This window comes from Crocuta crocuta, unplaced genomic scaffold, assembly GCF_008692635.1.
Source record: "Crocuta crocuta isolate KB4526 unplaced genomic scaffold, BGI_CrCroc_1.0 scaffold32, whole genome shotgun sequence".
Taxonomy (NCBI): Eukaryota; Metazoa; Chordata; class Mammalia; order Carnivora; family Hyaenidae; genus Crocuta; species Crocuta crocuta.
In genome coordinates, this window is record NW_027529424.1 from 4,162,492 (window position 1) to 4,179,321 (window position 16,830).

Sequence of the window (16,830 nt, forward strand, 5' to 3'; positions counted from 1 at the left end):
ATAAAGCTGGTAATGCCTTAGACAATTAATCTGCAAGGCTTGTAGTTGAGCGTTATGTCCACTGGGTGGCGGCAGAGACCTGAGTAAGATCAAAGATGAACAAACCTGAGGGGATTTGAGGGACTCTTTTTTTTTTTTTTTTTAAGGGATGGCTATATAATATTCTTTTTACTTACTGTTTTTGTTTTGCAAAGAAAGACGTTCAAAAAAACTAATAAACTTTTTTGCCTTTATTCTGAAATATATCAAGTTGGCACTGGCATAAAAATACCACTTTTGACGGAATCCTGGCAAAAACTGTCATCAATGTGATATTTTCACAAAGATGTCTCACTGTATATGATAGGAAGTGTGGTGCTTTCCTGCCCTTTAAGACTAGGGCAGTAATTCTTTTAAACACCTATGTTTTCAAGAAGAGAAGAATTTAAGTTCTAGGCAGGCATCTGTAATGGGATGAGCACACACAATATTGTGGCTCCTGAAAAGAAGCTGAGAATGAAAGTATGAATAATAAACACTAATACATACTGCCTATTTATAGCCATCTGCTTTGACATCAGTTATGCTTGAATCTTGTAGTTCCACTCGATTGCCAAGGGGTGAAAGGAGACAGGTAAACCAAGCAGAGCCAAGCACAGCACTGTTAGTGCGTATATGTGTGGCAGGGTTCACGTCAGTTCAGATGGATCTAAGGAGAGATGGTACAAGAATGTTTAATGCTTATTTGGATCGACTTTTGTGGGAAAAGGGCAAAGCATATTTATTAGAATATGAAAATATTCTTGGCGATGGCATTTGTCCTTCGTGAGGGGTCTACAGAGATATCTCCAGCTCCGTGAAAGTTGAATAATTCATTTTCAGAAAAGAATTGCCTTTACAAAAACATCCAGTAGAGTTTTCTTCCAGACTTCATAATTGCCGAGGTCGGGTTGCCCTGGCACAAAGTCCTTGAGCTTTGGTATTGCCGTTGGAGTGCAGAAGGCCTCTGCCCTGCCCAGTTTATTTGAAACACGAGCAGATCCCCCGCTCAGACTTGAGCGGCCCCAGGAAGGGAGCCGCTGCTCAGCACCTCGGTTCCCTCTGTCTGTCTCCACCTTCTGCCCTTCCGCTCTGCTGCTTTCTCTTTCTGGTCCTCTCCGTTATTCTCGCTACCCGTCACACCTCCTCCTACCTCTCTCCTGCTTTCTCTCCTCACCTCTTCCTTCCCTCTTTTCTTCTCGGTCACTTCTTCCTGCTCCTCATTCCCTCTCCTCTCGAGAGACACAGCCCTCCTTCACAGCCAGTGTCGCCCCGAGGGCCGAGGACCTGCCCTGAAATGCAGGCAGCGTGTGTACATTTGAGCATTGTTGGGCTACTGAGAATGGTACACTGGTCAGAGGTGTTTGGTCACCTATGGGAATAACATGAACATGGCCTGATCCCCCAGTGTTGCCAGGCAGTGGGTATTTACGGAAGGTGGATGTTGATGCCGGGATCATGAGCCATGTGTTATTCCACCTGTTAGTCTTTAGCATGTCCCGCAGGTCACCAATCACTACAGAAACGAGGTGTGACCGGCCACTGTTTTAAATTAAACAAGCCCTAATCTGCTGTTGAGCCCGGCACCTATGAATACCCTATCCTCCCTAGTCTCGTGTGTTATTGTCTTTAAAATTGGAAGGAGTTGGGTTTTTTTAAGTGCCCACACTTTGGAAACCTCCTTCTTAGATCATCTGCTGCCTCTTTCACATTGTTTTGCCTTCTTCCTGGAAGAAGTACTGGAAATCTCTGGGGGAGCAAAGAGGCTCTATCCTCTCTATGTCTTTGTACATTTGAGGTATTCACCCTCTACCTGCTGCAAGGTCCTTGTACCTGTTGAGAGATTACCACTTAGGAATTAATTAGATACAGTGTCATTTTGTCTGCATGGGAATTTTTTCCTCTCTAAAGGCTGCTACATCTAATTTCTTAGCTGGTAGATCTTGGGTATTAATAACCATTATGTGCACCAAAACCCATAAAATACCTAGGAATAAACCTAACCAAAGAGGTAAAAAAATCTGAAAAATATAGAAACCTTATGAAAGAAATTGAAGAAGACACAAAAGAAAAGGAAAAATATTCCATGCTCATGGATTGGAAGAACAAATATTACTAAAATCTCAATACTACCCAAGCAATCTACATATTCAGTGCAATCCCTATCAAAATAACAAGAGCATTCTTCACAGAGCTAGAACAAACAATCCTAACATTTGTATGGAACCAGAAAGACCCCAAATAGCCAAAGCAATCCTAAAAAAGAAAGCCAAAGCTGGAGGGAGGCATCACAGTCCCAGACTTCAAGAGGTATTACAAAGCTGTAATCATCCAGACAGTATGGTACTGGTACAAAAACAGACACACAAATCAATGGAACAGAATAGAAAACCCAGAAACAGACCCACAAATGTATGGCCACCTAATCTTTGACAAATCGGGAAGGAATATCCAATGGAATAAACACAATCTCTTCAGCAAGTGGTGCTAGGAAAACTGGACAGTGACATGCAGAAAAATGAACTGGACCACTTTCTTACATCATACACAAAAATAAACTCAAAATGGATAAAAGACCTAAACATAAAGACAGGAAGCCATCAAAATCCTTGAGGAGAAAGCAGGCAGAAACCTCTTTGACCTCAGCCGCAGCAACTTATTACTCACCATATTTCCAGAGCCAAGAGAAACAAAAGCAAAAATGATCTGTTGGAACCTCATCAAGATAAAAGGCTTCTGCACAGTGAAGGAAACAGCAAAACTAAAAGGCAAGTGGCAGAATGGGAGGAGATATTAGCAAATGACATAGCTGATAAAGGGTTAGTACCCAAAATCTGTAAAGAACTTATCAAACTCAACACCCAAAAAACAAATAATCCAATGAAAAAATGGGCAGAAGATATGAGTAGATGTTTTTCCAAGAAGACATCCAGATGACCAACAGACACATGAAGAAGTGCTCAACATCACTCAGCATCAGGGAAATATGAATCAAAACTACATTGAGATACCACCTCATACCCATCAGAATAATTAAAATCAACAACTCAGGCAACAACAGGTGTTAGTGAGGATGCAGAGAAAGAGGAGCCCTTTTGCACTGCTAGTGGGAATGCAAACTGGTGCAGCCGCTCTGGAAAACAGTATGGAGGTTTCTCAAAAAATTAAAAATAGAACTACCCTACAACCCAGCAATTGCACTACTAAATATTTATCTAAGGGATACAGGTGTGCTGTTTCAAAAGGGCACGTGTACCCCAATGTTTATAGCAGTGCTATTGACAATAGCCAACGTATGGAAAGAGCCCAAGTGTCCATCGACAGATAAATGGATAAAGAAGGTGTGTGTGTGTGTGTGTGTGTGCGCGCGCGTGCACACATACAAAATAGGGTATTACCCAACAATTAAAAAGAATGAAATCTTGCCATTTGCAACAATATGGATGGAAGTAAAGCATATTATGCTAAGTGAAATTAGAGAAAGACAAATACGTATGACTTCACTCATGTGGAATTTAAGATACAAAACAGATGAACATAAAGGAAGGGAAGCAAAAATATAAAAACAGAGGGGGACAAAACACAAGAGACTCTTAAATATAGATAACAAACTGAGGGTTGCTGAAGGGGTCCTGGGTGAGGGGATGGGCTAAATGGGGAAGGGACATTAGGGAGGACACTCGTAGGGATGAGTCCTGGGTGTTATATGTAGGGGATAAATCACTGGATTCTGCTACTGAAATCATTATTGCACTGCATGCTAACTAACTTGGATGTAAATTAAAAAGTAAATTAAAAAAAAAAGAAATTCAGTACCAATAGTATAAAACATTATTAGATTCAAAGATGGATAGAAAATATCGATCAACATAGTTTTAGTTGTATTTTTCAGACTCCTTATTCCTTAAAACGTCTTTTTTCCTGTATTCTATTCAGAAAGATGTAAATTAGCATCTCATACTCTAGTTGTATATTTATCAAGGTTTATGATACTTTTATCAAATTTAACCTTTTATATTAAACTGCAAGGCTTATAGACAGTCTTTGTTAAAAGAAAGAAAAGAAGAAAAGAACAAAAAAGACTTTGTGAGCCCCTAAAAAAAAAGAAAAGAAAAACTGGTGAAATTAGAATGAGTCCTACCCTTTAAATTGGAGTTTGAATAACTCTAATCCAAAGGACAAATCTGACCAGCCTCTTCTTTTTTAAATAAAGTTTTATTGGAAGACAGAAAAAAAGTGTCTCTCAAGAAGCCTTAATTTGAAAGTACAAGCGGGTAAACCAAAGCCTGGAAGTCAATGTCCATAAGAGGTTAAGTTTTGACCTTGAGGTGGGGACGTTATTCTGAATCATCCAAGTGTACCCTACATGCAATGACGCGTATCCCTGTGAGAAGGAGGCATTAGAAGGTCTGACACACACAGGAGGAGGTGGTGTGAAGAGGCAGACAGATTGTCGAAGATGCTGGGCCTGAAGATTGATGTGGCCACAAGTCAGCCAGCCAATGCCAGGAACCACCAGTTGGGAGAGTCAAAGAGCTGGACCTACTCTAGAGCCTCTGGAGGGAGTGTGGCTCTGTCAACACTTTGATTTTGGCCCAGTGATGCTGGCTTCACACTTCTGGCTTCCAGAACTGTGAGGGAATAAAGTTCTGATGTTTTAAGCCATCCATGAATGAATGAGTGAATGAATGAATGAATGAATGAATGAAAGGAAAAAAGAAAGAACCATTATGTTTCTGCACTCTTTATACGAACAGTGTGTCATTACTATAATTCATATTAATTACATATGAATGAATGGACATTTTGTCAGCACCTTACTTGTGACTCCCTTACTATCTTAGATACTAGAGGTAGGAATACAAAAGAAGAAGTTACTTTAATTAGGTTATTTATTGTCTACTAGGGGAAAGGGAAATGTGTCATGGGCTACCATGAAAGAATTTAGAGATGCTACTCTTTTGACATTTTAGGACGGCTGCCGATTTTTTTCCCCACAGTGAATTTGATCCTCTTTCCTCTTCAGAAAATGGAACATGTTAAACTTTTCTTTTACTTCTGCTATGGTGCGTAGATACACAGAATATTAATGCCCCTTCTTTAGAAAACTTTTGTATTGACTTGAATATGAGGTAGTGTTAAATGTAAGGTGAACACTTTTCTTACCCTTTATATTGAAAAATTAAGTCTCCCGTGTATGTATGTATGATTCATACCTTTCCATTTTGTTTCATACATGAATTACCTCCTTGGTCTCTCTGTTACTTTTTTCTCAATCTTCTTATTCCTTTTCCTGAGAAAAACATGCCTTATGTCCATAATCCTACATTTTAATTTTACTCTGTGTCCTGCTAGTCTTTACCAATATATATGCCTTTTATGTATCTAAAGGATTTCAGATTGAAAGTCTGTAGACACTAGAATATAGGACCAGTGTGCGACATGGCTGTATTTCACCAGAGATGTTCCATTTTCTCTCATAATAGTCTTTTTCCCCACTTTCTTCCTTCCACCTCCCCCAAGGTTTTTTTGTTGTTTTGTTTTGTTTGTTTCTTTTTAAATCTTTCCACTGAATTGGTCCCTTATTAACTAACCCCTTTCTACTCTGGTTCACTTAGTCCAAATCTGGAATTTTGCTTAAATTCTGGACAACAGGTTTACAAAGATGCCCTTTCGTGTCCGTCATTGTCAATAAGTCAGTATAGCTGGATGTCTGTGGCAGTGCCGTGGAAGCCAAGCCTAAGTGGGCCGTCCCTGGCATATGTTGGTGACCACAAGACATAGAAAATGGCATATGGGAGTCTGCAAAGTAATGAAACCTTATGGACCAGTGTCTGCCTTCCACGTTTGTTTTCTTCAGTTGTCTTTGACGTTATGTGAAATACTTTTTAATTGCTACAGTTGGTTTCATTACATTGTCGACATTGAAAATATGCTAGGACCATAAAAGTGTAATTATAAATTATAATTTCAGTATAATGAAATATGTGATTTTTAAGTGGCAGAAAAAGGCAATCCGTTCATTCAGTTTGTATTTACTACAGCAAGTCAGTTTGGAGACTGAGGATATAGACTTAAGGGTAGTATCTTAGGTCAGGTTGCTATAATAGAACACTACAGACAAAGTGGCTTTTTTTTTTTAATGTTTTTATTTATTTCTGAGAAAGAGAGAGAGACAGTGTGAGCAGGGGAGGGTCAGAGAGAGAGGGAGACACAGAGTCCAAAACAGGCTCCAGGCTCTGAGTTAGCTGTCAGTACAGAGCCCGACGCGGGGCTCGAACCCACAAACCGTGAGATCATGACCTGAGCCAAAGCCGGGCGCTCAGCCAACTGAGCCACCCACGCACCCCGATAAAGTGGCTTTTAACAACAGAGAAGTATTTTCTCATAATTTTGGAGGCTGGGAAGTCCAAGATCAAAGTGTTGGGTGTCTTCCTACATGGTCTTTCCTACAAAGTCTCCCCGTCTGTGTCCATACGTCTTACAAGGACATCAGTCATACTGTTTGAGAGGCCCACTCCTGTGACCTCATTTAACCTTAATTACCTCTGTAAGGTCCTTATATCCAAATGTCGCATTCTGAGGGATTTAGGGGCTAGTTCAACACATGAATCCTGAGGGGACACAATTTAGCCCCTAACAGTGAGGTAGCTTTTAGGCACAGACTTTGCTGAAGGAGAGAACACACACAGACCTATCCTGTGGTAAATTAAACCCCGCTCGAGTACCCTGGCCATCTCAGAGGACGCGGACCGTGCCAGTCCTCACCGGGGCTGCCGCGTGCCAGGCACTGCCCAGCGCTTCACACGGGAATCAGGGTTGGGCTTTTCCTCCCTCTGAGTGGCACCTGTCTGGTATGTTTGGGAGGGTGTGATGATGGAGGGAGAAGGGCCATCCCCCACCTGGTCCAGAGCTCCCTGTCTGACCTCTGCTCCTCCTATGGGGTGTTCCTCCCCATTCTGCCAGGGGCCACTCCTCAGTCCACTGTTGACCACCTTGTGGTGCGACTTGGCTGCTTTCCTAGAAACCTTTACAGAGGGGGATTCAAAACAGGGCAGATCATACTTCCCTTGTGGCCCCGTCCACTGCTCCACCCTGAAGACGGGGGGGTGGGGGTGGGGGGCGGCACTAATCCCATCCGGTCACCATCATGACCTAATTACCCCCACACACCATCTCCAGGTACTGTTACACTGGGGAGTTCCAGCATATGCGTTCTTGGGGGGAAGGGGGGGACATAACATTCAGTCCCTAGCAGTTAGCTAACCTTGGAAAACCCTAATTACAAGGGAGTTCGGTTTTCATGGGCTGTGAATTGATACAGATTGCAACACTGAAAGCCGGACGGACGTGAGCATTCCCCGTCCAGGATAAGAAACATTTCACTCCTAGACGGATGTTCTAGGGTGTCCACATCCGTGCGCGGGGCAGCAACAGCTCAGTTTGAAATCTGGTGGTGGTGTGTTTAACACTGCCATGGAGAATTTTTTAAACATTTCAAATGATTTCATATGAACTGAAATGTTGGTGGCTCTCTCTGCAGGCCGCCAGAAGCCACTCAAGTGGTGGAGAAGGGGGCAGCTTAAAGGGCTCAGCGTGAGAGTCTCTACAGCTAATCCGGGTTTGTCCCCATGACAGCACATTTTGCAGGCATGAATTCTCCACTCTGGGCGCCAGTGTTTCCCTGTTCCTTTTAATGGTTATGTTTTTCATCAGCTTCCTACTCACCAACCTAGAAAGGGTGTTGTGTTGTGATGACTGGCCGATATTTTTATCTGATGGGATATCAGCCAGCCATTGAATTTGCCATTCAGGTTCCTGTGCTGTGCCCTTAGAAAATGGCCCAAGTGGGGACTAGAAAGTCTGAAGTTTAGTTTTTTCGATTACATAGGCCTTTATATCTTCTTGATATTTTGCTTGTTGGCATTACCTGTCTACAGGGAAGACAGAATTCCTACGTTTATCTGGAACTAAGTGGATAACTATTTGTAGAGCTGGTAAAAGCTTTTGGGACCACGGATTGATTTTATTTTTATTTTTATTGTTAATTTTTGACCCAATAGGCTAAGTAGCTACATGTGAGTATTCTCGACTCGGCCTGCATGTGGGTCACCTCCTTTACCTTGATGCTAGCAGTTCCTGTGAGACTAGTCAGACCTGCTGTGGAATTGCCTCAGACGATTTCATATACAGTGTTTATTACCAGGGACAACTTTCATCATCAATGAGCAGTTCATTGTTTGGGTCATCACTTAAACTATCGTGTCCATGACCACAAAATGTCTTTCTTACAGTAAAAAGATACGAGAAGGATGTTGGTTACCCCTGTCACTGACTGGTATCTACTGTTGTCTTTTTTTTTTTAAGTTTTTTAATGTTTTATTTATTTTTGAGAGAGAGAGATAGAGACAGCATGAGCAGGGGAGGGTCAGAGAGAGGGAGACTCAGAATCCAAAGACAGGCTCCAGGTTCTGAGCTGTCAGCACAGAGCCCAACGTGAGGCTCGAACCCACAAACCGTGAGATCATGACCTGAGCTGAAGTTGGATGCTTAACCGACTGAGCCACCCAGGTGCCCCTCTACTATTGTCTTTAAGCCCCAAATCTGCCTTCTCTCTGCTCCCACACCCGGCGCCCAGACAGGTGTGTGGACCCCACGAGTATATAATTCTGTCCCAGAGCGCTCAAAGCCAGAAGCACCTCTAGCTTTGAATTGTGCACCTGCCGCTTACCAGCCAGGAGCCCCTGCACAAGTTCATTTCTGCCTCGGTTTCCTCCTCTGTACATTGGGAGGTCATAGCAGTGACCTACATTATGTGCCTATTGCTAAACGCTGTATATGTAGCTTTTTAGGTGGTGGCTGACGCATGGTAAGTGCTTAATGAATGTTAGCTATTAACTATTATATTACAGAATGTAAGTCCAGCCCACCAAAGTGAACTTGATAAGATAGGTATCAGGTGATGTTACTCTCCTGCTGAAAAGCCCCCCAGTAGTTGGCAGTTAACTCAGAAGGAAGTTCAGAGCCCTTACCATACGCTTCAAGGCCCTGTGTGGTGTGACTGCTGTTCCTCTTCCCCAGCTGGTCTCTGCTTGTCCCCTGCTCGAGGCACGGCGCGCCTCTGTGCTCGCCGGAGCTCTGCCCTGCATGATCCTGCCCTGCCCCGCCCCACCCCGACTCACTTCCACTGCCTTCCCCTGGTGCTGTCTTCCTAGCTCTGCCCAGCTGGCATGTGTGCTCCACGGGGATGGGGACTTCATCGTTCGTGTCCTTCCTGGATTGCCAGCTCCCTGGGCAGTGCCTGGGCCATAGTATTTGCTTGATACATATAAACAAACCGTAATCGCCAAGTCTAGTGATTTGTGTGCTTTCAAATGTGCAAAACCGAGAGCTGACAATATTGTCAAAATAAAGTTAGAATCCGCTAAAACCATCAAAAGTATCTCTGGAGTGTAATGAATGTGGCACGGTGGCAGCCAGCAGCGAGCTGGGGGTGAGCACATGGGTCCTGGGCCCCGTTCGTGTCTGCCGCGAGAGCACACGGCTTCCCTGAGGCTCTGTTCCCATCTACCCAGGGCAGGCAGAACTAGGGCTTGAGCCTCGGCCTCTGAGCAGCTGCCCGATTGAGGAAGAAGAAAAGAGGTGACTTTCCACTTTATCAGAGCAGCTGTGTTTATATTTTCTTTATATGTTGGGGCCTCATATGAAATTTGGTTTGGAAAAAAAGAGCCTCCTTTTAAAACATTTAAAAATCCCTGGAATCGAAGAGCACAAAGATTATTTTTGGCTTAATTCCGATTCTGGGGTAGCTTAGCTCTTTAAAGGGTATTGTTTCTCCATCACTCTCTGCTCCCTCCCCTCTGAAAGAAAAGCTCACCGAATGTATTTTTTTAATATCTTAAAAGTCCGATATGTGGGTGAAGAACAAAATTATCATCACCCAGAGTGTGAGCTACATGAAAGTGGGGTCTGTGCGCTCACCTCTGGTGACACATTGCTTAGTCTGGTCCCCAGAGCAGAGCTTGCTCAGTAACTCTATATATGGATAGGCGGGGAGATACCTGAAGAGCAGCTGCATATTTGTAGGTGAGATGATTATTTTTCAATATGTGAAAAATTTATTTTAAAGATTTTTTTTTAAAGTAATCTCTACACCCAACGTAGGAGCTCAAAATTAGAACCCCAAGATAGGTAGGAATCCCATGTCTACCGACTGAGCCAAACAGGCACCTCATGAAAAACATATTTTAAACCATGGAATTGGTACAAGGGAAGTCTTTTGTTTTTTTTCAAGGTGATATTTATGGGATGTCTACATTATTATAATCATTTTCAGTTTTTCATTTTTTAAAATGTTTTATGTCTTAAATTCCATATAGGAGTGAAATCATGTAGTATTTGTCTTTCTCTGACCTATTTCAATTACCGTTATACTCTTTGGCCCCATCCATGTTGTTGCAAATGGAAAGATTTCATTCTTTTTTATGGCTGAATAATATTCCAGTATATATGTATAGCCCATCTTCTTTTCTGTTCATCTGTCAGTGGACACCTGGACTGCTTCCATAGTTTGGCTATTGTAAATAATGCTTCAGTAAACACAGGGGTCCATGGTTCCCTTGGAATTAGTGTTTTTATATTGTTTGGGTAAATACCCAGCAGTGCAATACCTAGACCTTCGGGTGGTTCTACCTTTAACTTTTTGAGGAACCTCTATACTGTTTTCCACAGTAGCTGTGTCAGTTTGCATTCCCACCAACGGTGTATGAGGGTTCCTTTTTTCCCCCCACACCTCGCCAACACCTATTGCTTGTTGTGTTTCGTGTTTGCCATTCTGACAGGTGTGAGGTGATAGCTCATTATGGTTTTGATTTGTATTTCCCTGACGATGAGTGATATTGAGCATTTTTACATGTGTCTGTTGGCCATCTGTATGTCTTCTTTGGAGAAGTGTCTGTTAATGTCTCCTGTCCATTTTTAACTTAGATTATTTGATGTTTGAGTGTTGAGTTGTAGAAGCTCTCTCTGTATTTTGGGGTACTAACCCTTTATCTGATATGTTATTTGCAAATATTTTTTGTCATTCAGTACATTGCCTTTTAGTTCTGCTGATTTTTTCCTTCACTGTGCAGAACCTTTTTATTTTGATGTAGTCCCAATAGTTTATTTTTGCTTTTGTTTCCCATGCCTGAGCAGACATCTAGAAAAATGTTGCTACAGCCCATATCAGAGACATTACTTCCCGTGCTCTCATCTAGGATTTGTATGGTTTCAGATCTCACGTTTAGGTCTTTTACCGATTTTGAGATTATTTTTGTGTATAGTGTCAGAAAATGGCCCAGTTTCATTCTTTTGCATGTTGCTGTCCAGTTTTCCCAGCACCATTTGTTGAAGAGACTATCTTTTTCCCATTGCATGTAGTTTCCTGCTTTGTCAAAGACTAATTAACCATGTAACTGTGGGTTTCTTTCTGGGCTGTCTGTTCTGTTCCATAGACATGTGTGTGTCTGTTTTTGTGCCAGCACCAGACTGTTTTGATCACTGCATCTTTGTAGTATAGCTTCAAGTCTGGAGTTGTGGTGCCTCCAGTTTTGTTTTTCTTTTTCTAGATTGCTTGGCTACTCAGGGTCTTTCTTGGTTCCATACAAATTTTAGGATTGTTTGCTCTAGTTCTGTGAAAAATGCTGTTGGTATCTTACTAGGGATTGTATTAAGCATGTAGATTGCTTTGGATGGTATAGACATTTTGACAATATCTGTTCTTCCATGAGCATGGAAGGTCTTTCCACTTCTTTGTGTCATTGTCAATTTCTTTCATCAGTGCTTTTGCAGTTTTCATAGTTATGGGTCTTTCACTCCCTTGGTTAAGTTTATTCCTCAATATTTTGTTATTTTGTGTGCAATTGTAAATGAGATCATTTTTGTAATTTCTCTTTCTGCTGCTTCATTAGTCGTATATAGAAATGCACCAGATTTCTGTATATTGGTTTTGTATCCTGTGACTTTCCTGAACTCATTTATCAGTCCTAGTAGCTTTTGGGTGGAGTCTTTCCAGTTTTTTCTGTATAGTATCATGTCATCTGTAAAGAGGGAAGGTTTTACTTCTTCCTTTGGAAGCCTTTTATTTCCTTTTGTTGTCTGGCTGCTGTGGCTAGGACTGCCGGCACTGTGTGGAATAACTGGTGAATAATGGTGAAAGTGAGTGTCCTAATCTGTGTGCTAAATGGCCAATTTATTACACCTTCCTTTTCATTCTTGATTAATTTTCTGGTTTAATGATGTAAAATATAAAACTGAAAGTATTCAGTGTGATTTTCTTGTTCTTTTTAAATTCTTTTTTTTTTTCCCTCTTTTGCTTTTGAAGTAGGATCCTTTTAGAGGCGTTAACTTTGAGATAGAGTGTTATTTCTTTTTGTCATGAAGTTATACTGTGTACTTAAGACAATACTAATAATAGTGATAAGAAAAGCTGTTTGGGGACAACTTTGAGAACACGCTTGGTCATCACCTGCCTTTTCAGTTTGGTAGACCTGCTTAAAGTTGATAGGAGAAGTTTTACTGAGATTTTGAAACCATTTTAGTTGAGGCCAACTAAAGCTAAAGTAACGGTAGGCCATGGAACTGCTGACCAGCACGGCTGCTGTAGTGATGAAAGTGAGAATATCCGCTCTGCGTCCTTGAAGAAGCACATAACAGTGTAGCTTAGGAAAACATTAAGAATCACATGTTACATAATTGTATGAACCTTACTCGTAAGTTCATAAAATATTCCCACCTGCACATTGTCTAATAAGATTTTGACTTTTGGTATGTTTTCGTATCAGTCTCTCTAAAAACTGCTTCTCCTAACTCCCCCCACCCCAATCCCGTGGTGTATGAGTATGAGTGTTCATTTGAAAAGTATACAACTGTGCATAATGTGGTTCTTATTTTGATACTCTTTACTGCTGTATTTATGTTATTTGTGGGTCTGTCTTTCTCTCTAGGTAAAGAGGATGAATACCCACGGAAACCTTTGGGACAGCTTCCACCCGAATCTGCTGGCATCAGTCACCTTAGCAACGGGCAAAGAAGTGTCGGCAGGTCAAGTTCCCCTCTGAGCAGCAGAAGAGAGAGCGGCTCCTCACCTCACAGAAAACATGAGCATTCCCCTCACCATGAAGGTAGAGTTGGTACACCAGAAAGAGTAAGGGCGCTGAGAAGGAAATCCGTGGATGAAGACAGTAAAAAGCTTAAAGACGAAGCAGATTTGCAGAGAAAACTTCCATCTGGCCCACAAGACAGTTCGAGGCAGTATAATCATGCAGCTGCTAACCAGAATAGCAATGCCACTTCAACTATCAGGAAGGAGTTTGTGCCCAAGTGGAATAAGCCGTCAGATGTTTCAGCTCTTGAAAAAACTGCCAAATATGCCATTGAAGGCAGAAGTAGGTCAGCACACCCCTCCCTCACAGCCAGCATCCCAAGTTCTGCCGATGCTCGGTTATCAAACGTGCGGCCAAAGATGAAGGTTTGGGACGTTGATGAAGGGAAACGGGGCTCCACTGCCTCCCAGTACGATAACGTGCCTGAGAATGACAGCGGCGCTCCTATCGAAGAGGCGCTGGAAAGAGCGTACTCTCACAGCCCCAGGAAGCACATGGAGCCAGGGTCTAGTCCGTCACGAGTATCAAACAAGTTCACTTTTAAAGTGCAGCCTGCAGGTTACACAAAGTCTTCGTCTCTGTTAGACGGGGAGGATCGCAGGACAGCGCACCCGCCCTCCTACAGCAACCCCCCTGTGTACCGTGGAGATTCTCCCAGACATGCCCCTGCAGCGAACAGCAGCTTTGCGTCTCCACAGCTCACCCATGGGACTCGAGTGAGTCCTTCCAGGAGGCCTTACGGCTCTGTCCTTTCAGCTGACGTTTCTCCAGAGAAGTCGTACAGCCGCCCGCTTCCTCTGGTCCTGCCATCCAGCCGAATAGAAGTTCTTCCTGTTGAGACTGGTGCTGGGGGGTGTTCAGGTAATTCGGAGTCACCAAAGAATGGGAAATTCATCATCCCTCCAGTGGATTATCTGCCGGATAACAGAAAATGGTCAGAAGTCAGTTACACATACAGACCTGAGACTCACGGACAGCTGTGGACTCAAGATGCCAACCGTAGCCACTTGAGCAAGTTTCCAAAATATTCTGCCTTTCAACATATTCCCTTTCAGGACCATGGCCTCCCGGCAGTTTCCGTAGATAGTCCAGTGCGATACAGAACTTCACCAGGTTTAGAAGATGCCGGTTCCTCTGGGTATCAATATTCAGGGCCCTCACCTCCAGGATATCACTACAGAAATCGGGATGGACTTTCTATTCAAGAATCAGTATTGCTGTGAGAATTTATCTATACTTGGTAAAGACAAGAGAATATAAACCATTCGAAACCTACATTGCTATGTTTATAATTGCCAAAGCAGTATTTCATACTATTGTAAACATCTCGCACATTTCCAGTACATGCTAGTAATGTGTAGAAGCGTTTCATCCCCACATAGATGCTGCTTAAGATGAGCGTTTGTTAAATTGCATCATCACTGGATCTGTTGAATAGAATTTAACATGGAAACAGCAGTGGCGTTGAGGGGTGCAGGCATGATGATAATTCATCATTCATTTTATTTATATCTTTCTCCAAAACCTGAGCATTTTTACTCCATTAGCCCATCTTCTTTTGAGAAATGTTATAAAGCACTGAAAAACTGCATAGACTAGACATTTTTAAGGCTAAATGTAGTGTACATATCTATTAGTAGATACCAAAAGGCCTCTGTGCACCCACATTTGAACACAGAATGAAAGAAACATTTAAAAAAAACTAATTTTAATCTATATCCATGGGATAACTTACTATTCTTCCTTTCCTTAACTTATCTTTCACTCAAATTTTGTTTTTCCCCCATCTATTTTTCACCCAGGTCCTAAAGTGCCGTAAGGGTCTGCCCTGACCTGATTCAGCTTCTCTGCATTTGCAGCCATTTTCTTTCCATCTGAAAATTAAAGACACTGGAGAGCAAGGCTCACCACTTAATGGTGCTTAAACATCGGGGCGCTCAAAGTAAGTTTGTAGCCAAAGGCGCGGCCCGCTGCGTCCGCGCGCCCCAGTCAGTGTGAGAGCAGCGGTAGTGTATTTGGTGCCCTTTGTTCTGGTCTTCTCTGGCAAAGCCCAGAGCAGAACGTTCCTTGCCAGATGCGAAGGAAGGGCTGAGGCCCTGCTCTCCAGGGGATGCCCGCAGCAGGGGTTACCGAGGAGCGAGCCCTCACGTGGTGCGGCCGAGAAGCCTCCTCTGAAGTTCCTTGGAAAGCGGGATCAGCAATGTGGCCGCTCCTCACTTCCGCCCTTTCGCGGGTCCCGGGCCTTCGTTTACGTGGTCTTTCCCTGGCACCCCTTCTTTAAGGCCCTAGTGGATGTCGCTGCACTTAGGCCATTAAGTTATCACTGTGTACAATTGTAAACAATGATCCTAATTATTAATAGGAGTCTTAAGATTTTAGTCTTTTTTTCAAAAGAGCGTGACTTCCCCACTTTCAAAAATCTCCTTTTTTTTTCTTTCTCAGTGAAAAACATTCAGGTTCATGGTTAACAAATGAGCAATGTCTTCTAAAATATTCTATTACACTACAGTTACCAAAACGCTGGCGAAGTTTCAGGCACTCCCAGAAAGTATGACTCTGTGTGTAACGGGAGAGCTCGTTTTCAGCATCCTTTCCCGATGTCGGAATAATGAAGAGTAGAAAGCCTAACACCCATGGCTCTTCTTGTCACAAGTTGGAGCTTTAAACTTTCAAGGTACCGAAGTATGTCTTTTCAAATGAGAGTAACATTTGTTTAGCTAGTGAATGTGACAATATTTTTTTATGTATATAATGAGTCTAATGTAATTTTAATCAACTCGGTAATGATGTTATTAAATGGCAAAACAAATGCAGTGTGTCAGCAGCCTAGCACTACGCTGAAGCACACGCCAAACCCTGCCTTCCCCAGGCTCTCGGTTCAGATCATGTGGGGGCTTAGAAAGACGTGTATAACGAAAAGTAGCTAAGGATATTCGTTCCCACGTTTAAACCACGATTCTGTGACTTGTAATAAACCAAGCTGTACAGTGTAGGGTGTGATGACAGCGTCTGAGCTGCTCCGAAATATATATGTCAACAGTGGTAAATACTGTAGATTTATATATATATATATATATGCAGAATATATATACACACACACTATTTTCTTATGTCATTTATGACATTTTTATCTGTATACTTTTTTTGATGTGATTGTTTTTAACATGCTAAAAGTAATAAGTCTATTTCATTTTGTGTCTTTCATGTGCTTTTTTCATGTGGTGAAATTGCTGCGTCTCAGATCCTTCTAAAGCTAATAATTTTCTTCTAACTGAGGAGATACTCCTTGGTGTTTGCCTATGTGACTGTAGGTATCACAGTTGTATGTTAAATGCTTTATTAATTTCCAGGGATACTGTATTTAGAACTACATCACCTTTCCTTTATTTTGCCTGCCATTATTAATAGCAGTAAGGTATCTCCAGTCTTCTCCACGATAAAATGTAGCTCTCTCCATCAGTTTTTCAAGTAGGAAACTTTAATTTGAGGTTATTTTGCTACCGTACAATTTTAGTCTTTCTAATTTATCTTTTAGTAAAAGATAAATAATGAAATAATGATAAAAGATGAAGTAACATTAGTAAAGTGGGTTGAATATAATCATGAAACTGTATTTGGTGAGGGTCCTCATGAAGCAGAGGCTGATCCTTACAGTGGCACATGCTGT

At 42.2% G+C, this 16,830-nt stretch overlaps 1 protein-coding gene across 2 annotated transcripts in view; it reads left to right on the forward strand.

Annotated features, from left to right (window-relative positions):
• Positions 1–16,353, forward strand: part of USP6NL (USP6 N-terminal like) — a 160,707-nt gene extending 144,354 nt beyond the window's left edge. The window contains exons 14-15 of one of the 2 annotated variants that reach the window (XM_077758523.1): positions 13,005–14,403; positions 14,966–16,353. In XM_077758523.1, coding sequence (XP_077614649.1) covers positions 13,005–14,386 — 1,382 coding nt within the window. In that variant the 3' untranslated portion in view covers positions 14,387–14,403; positions 14,966–16,353. Of the gene's footprint in view, positions 1–13,004 lie in introns of both variants that reach the window. The other variant, XM_077758522.1, reaches the window with a different exon arrangement.
• Positions 16,354–16,830: the final 477 nt, after the last annotated feature.